The sequence below is a fragment of the Cebus imitator genome, unplaced genomic scaffold, assembly GCF_001604975.1.
Source record: "Cebus imitator isolate Cc_AM_T3 unplaced genomic scaffold, Cebus_imitator-1.0 Scaffold188, whole genome shotgun sequence".
Lineage (NCBI taxonomy): Eukaryota > Metazoa > Chordata > Mammalia > Primates > Cebidae > Cebus > Cebus imitator.
This window is the reverse complement of record NW_016107503.1, coordinates 5,165,833-5,169,444: the sequence shown is the minus strand read 5'-3', so window position 1 is coordinate 5,169,444 and position 3,612 is coordinate 5,165,833. Positions and strand designations below refer to the sequence as shown.

General features: G+C 48.2%; 1 protein-coding gene across 1 annotated transcript in view; it reads left to right on the top strand.

Moving 5' to 3' along the window:
• The window catches only part of BNIPL (BCL2 interacting protein like), a 12,334-nt gene that overhangs the window by 2,705 nt on the left and 6,017 nt on the right, over nucleotides 1-3,612 (top strand). Inside the window, exon 3 of the mRNA XM_037744869.1 lies at nucleotides 391-768. Within this exon, the coding sequence (XP_037600797.1) occupies nucleotides 391-768 (378 nt within the window). The remainder of the gene's footprint in view (nucleotides 1-390; nucleotides 769-3,612) is intronic.

The window sequence follows — 3,612 nt, the reverse complement described above, 5'->3', positions numbered from 1 at the left end:
CAGTCTGGCTCTATGGCCAGGCTGCAGTGCAATGGCACAATCCCAGCTCACTGCAACTTCCGTTTTCCGGTTTCAAGCAATTCTCCTGCCTCAGCCTCCCGAGTAGCTGGGACTACAGGGACGCACTGCCATGCCCGGCTAATTTTTTTGTATTTTTTAGTACAGACGGGTTTTGTATTTTTTAGTAGAGACCATGTTGGTCAGGGTGGTCTCGATCTCTTGACCTCATGATCCGCCCGCCTCGGCCTCCCAAAGTGCTGGGATTACAGGCGTGAGCCACCGCGCCTGGCCTCAAGTTCTTGATTCTAGTCCAGTGAAGGCCTGTGCCACCTCTATCCCCTTACAGTTCCATTTCCCCCTTTCCCAAATGTCCCCTGTGTCCGTCTTCAGAGTTCACCCCCTATTATCACTGTCACATACAAGGAATTCTAGCCCTCTCGGCCCCCCAACACACACATCCATCTTGGTTCTCTTTTTCCTCCTTTCTCCAACCGCAGGTACCCCCCTCACTTTAGCCCTGTGTGGCCAGCGCCCCATGCGCAAGCGTCTTTCTGCCCCAGAGTTGCGACTGAGTCTGACTAAGGGGCCTGGAAATGATGGAGCTTCGCCCACCCAGTCTGCACCTTCCTCTCCTGATGGGAGTTCTGACCTGGAAGTAGACGAATTAGAGACACCTTCAGACTCGGAGCAGCTGGACAGTGGACACGAATTTGAATGGGAAGGTGGGAAGCAAACCAGAGGACCCAGAGCTGGTAGAAGTAGAGGCTAGCGCTAAAGGATCAGGATGGACTTAATGGGACTGCAGTTAGAACTAATAAGGTGGAGACCAAGAGCTACCGCCAGCAAAATTGGTTTCCTCAAATGAAAGAGCAGGGCTTATAGGTCCAAAGTGAGAGTAGTCATAGACGGGGAGGGGAGCCCTTGGTTTATTAAGGAAAATTTAATTGAATGCCTGTTATATACTGTCATGTATAGGACTGGGGTTATAAAGATGAAGAGAGGCCCTACAGGGAATTCTCTGCTTAGTAGGAAATAAACATGTATACAAATAATTGCAGTTAAAAGTTATGATCTATATATGTATAGGGTACGGCATAGGCAGGGAGAAGGAAAAGGTCACTTCTGCCTGAGAGATGTTAGGAGAGGCTTTGTGAAGGAGGTGATTCTGAGCTGAGTGTTGAAAGCTGACGCTGGTCAGGCGTGGTGGCTCACTCCTGTAACCCCAGCACTTTGGGAGGCCAAGGAGGGTGGATCACGAGGTCAGGAGTTTGAGATCAGCCTGATCAACATGGTGAAACCCCATCTCTACTAAAAATACAAAAATTAGCCAGGCATCATGGCATGCGCCTATAATCCCAGCTACTCAGGAGGCTGGGACAGGAGAATTGCTTGAACCCAGGAGGTGGAGGTTGCAGTGAGCAGAGATCACACCACTGCACTCCAGCCTGGGCGATAGAGTGAGACTCCATCTCAAAAAAAAAAAAAAAAGAAAGCTGAGGCTGATGGTTATCAGGTAGTTGGAGACAGGGCATTCTAAGTAGAAGAAGCAGAAGCAACGAAGCAATAGTATGGCATGTTGGGGAATTCAAAGTATGAAGCATGACGATTTTAATGTGAAGAGCTGGGAGGTGAAGAGAGAATGACAAAGGCTCGTGCTGCTGGGCTAAGTAGGCGAAGGTCAAATCATGGAAGCCCTTGCTGCCATGCTAAGGAGTTTAGGTTTTATCTATAGACAACAGGGAGTCATGATAAGTTTTTGTTTTTCATAGAGTCTTACCCCATCGCCCAGGCTGGAGTGGAGTGGTGCAATCTCGGCTCACTGCAACCTCTGCTTCCTGGGTTCAAGTGATTCTCGTGCCTCAGCCTCCTGAGTGGCTGGGATTACAGACGTGTACCACCACACCCAGTTAATTTTTGTATTTTTAATAGAGGTGGGGTTTCACCATGTTGGCCAGGCTGCTCTTGAACTCCTGGCCTCAAGTGATCCACCTGCCTTGGCCTCCCAAGGTGCTGGGTTTACAGGCCTTAGCCACCATGCCCAGCCCAGTAAGGTTTTAATCAAAGGAATAACATGATCAAATTTAATGACTCTGAAAAGACTGGAAACAACCTAAAGATCCAGTAGTAAGGTATTGCGTTGGTTATGGTGATCCATCTAATGGAATACTAAATACTAGACCACATTTTGTTTTTGAGACAGTCTTTCTCTGTTGCCCAGGCTGGAATGTAATGACACAATCTTGGCTCACTGCAGCCTCAGTCTCCTAGGCTCAAGCAATCCTCCTGCTTCAGCCTCTTAAGTATCTGAGACTATAGGTGCACGCCATCACACGTGGCTAATTTTTATATATTTTTGTAGATACAGGGTCTTGCTATGTTGCCCGGGCTGGTCTTGAACTCCTGGCCTCAAACAATCCTCCTGCCTCAGCCTCCCAAAGTGTTGGAATTACAGGACTGAGCCACTGTGCCTGGCTGTGCAACTTTTTTTGTTTTTTAATTAAGCACCTCTTTCTATTGCTATGAAAAGATCATGCAGAAGGGCGAGTATGATATGTTATTATTTGAATAAAAAGGTAAAGAGCCTGGGTGCAGTGGCTCATGCATCCCAACACGTTGGGAGGCCGAGGAGGGCAGAACAAGCCCAAGAGTCGAGACCAGCCTGGGCAACAAAGTGAAACCCTATTTCTACAAAAAAAAATTTTTTTAATTGGCGGGCTTTATGGCACATATCTGTAATCCCTACTACTTAGCTTAGCTACTCTGGAGCTAAGCTGGGAGGATCTCCTGAGCCGGGAAAGTAGAGTTCGCAGTGAGCCAAGATCATGCCACTGCACTCCAGCCTACAAGATAGAGCAAGACCCCATCTCAAAAGAAAAAAAAAGAAAAAAGGAAAGCTTGCTCTAGCAGTGGTATAAGAGGGTAGATTGGAAAAAAACAGACTAGAGGCAGAGGGCAAGTAGTCAGGAGGCCAGTTCCAAGGCCAGGTGAGAAATACTCAGAACCCAAACCGGGAGAGCAGTAGTGGAAAAGATGATGAAAGACTAGCAGAGATAGATGGGAGACAATCTGGAGTCCAGTTGATTTCAGAGCTGATAGAGTTTCACATGACATGCAGTTTTCTCATTATCCAGGCATGCTGAAGTGTACCCACAGCCCTAGCTACTTGGGAAGCTGGGGTGGGAACATCACTTGAGCCCAGGAGGTCAAGGCTGCAGTGAGCAAAGGTCACGCCAGTATACTGCAGCTTGGGTGGCACAGTGAGTCCCTGTCTCTAACAGAACACAGTAATAATAATACAGTTTTCTCTCTCAGGCAGCTAGATGAATTGAGTCATTCCTCAAGATAGGTTATATGGCTGGGCACGGTGGCTATGCCTGTAACCCCTAGCACTTTGGGAGGCCAAGGTAGGCAGATCGCCTGAGGTCAGGAGTTTTGAGAAAAGCCTGACCAACATGGCAGAACCTCGTCTCTATTAAAAATACAAAAATGGGCTGGGCGCGGTGGCTCAAGCCTGTAATCCCAGCACTTTGGGAGGCCGAGGCGGGTGGATCACGAGGTCAAGAGATCGAGACCGTCCTGGTCAACATGGTGAAACCCCGTCTCTACTAAAAA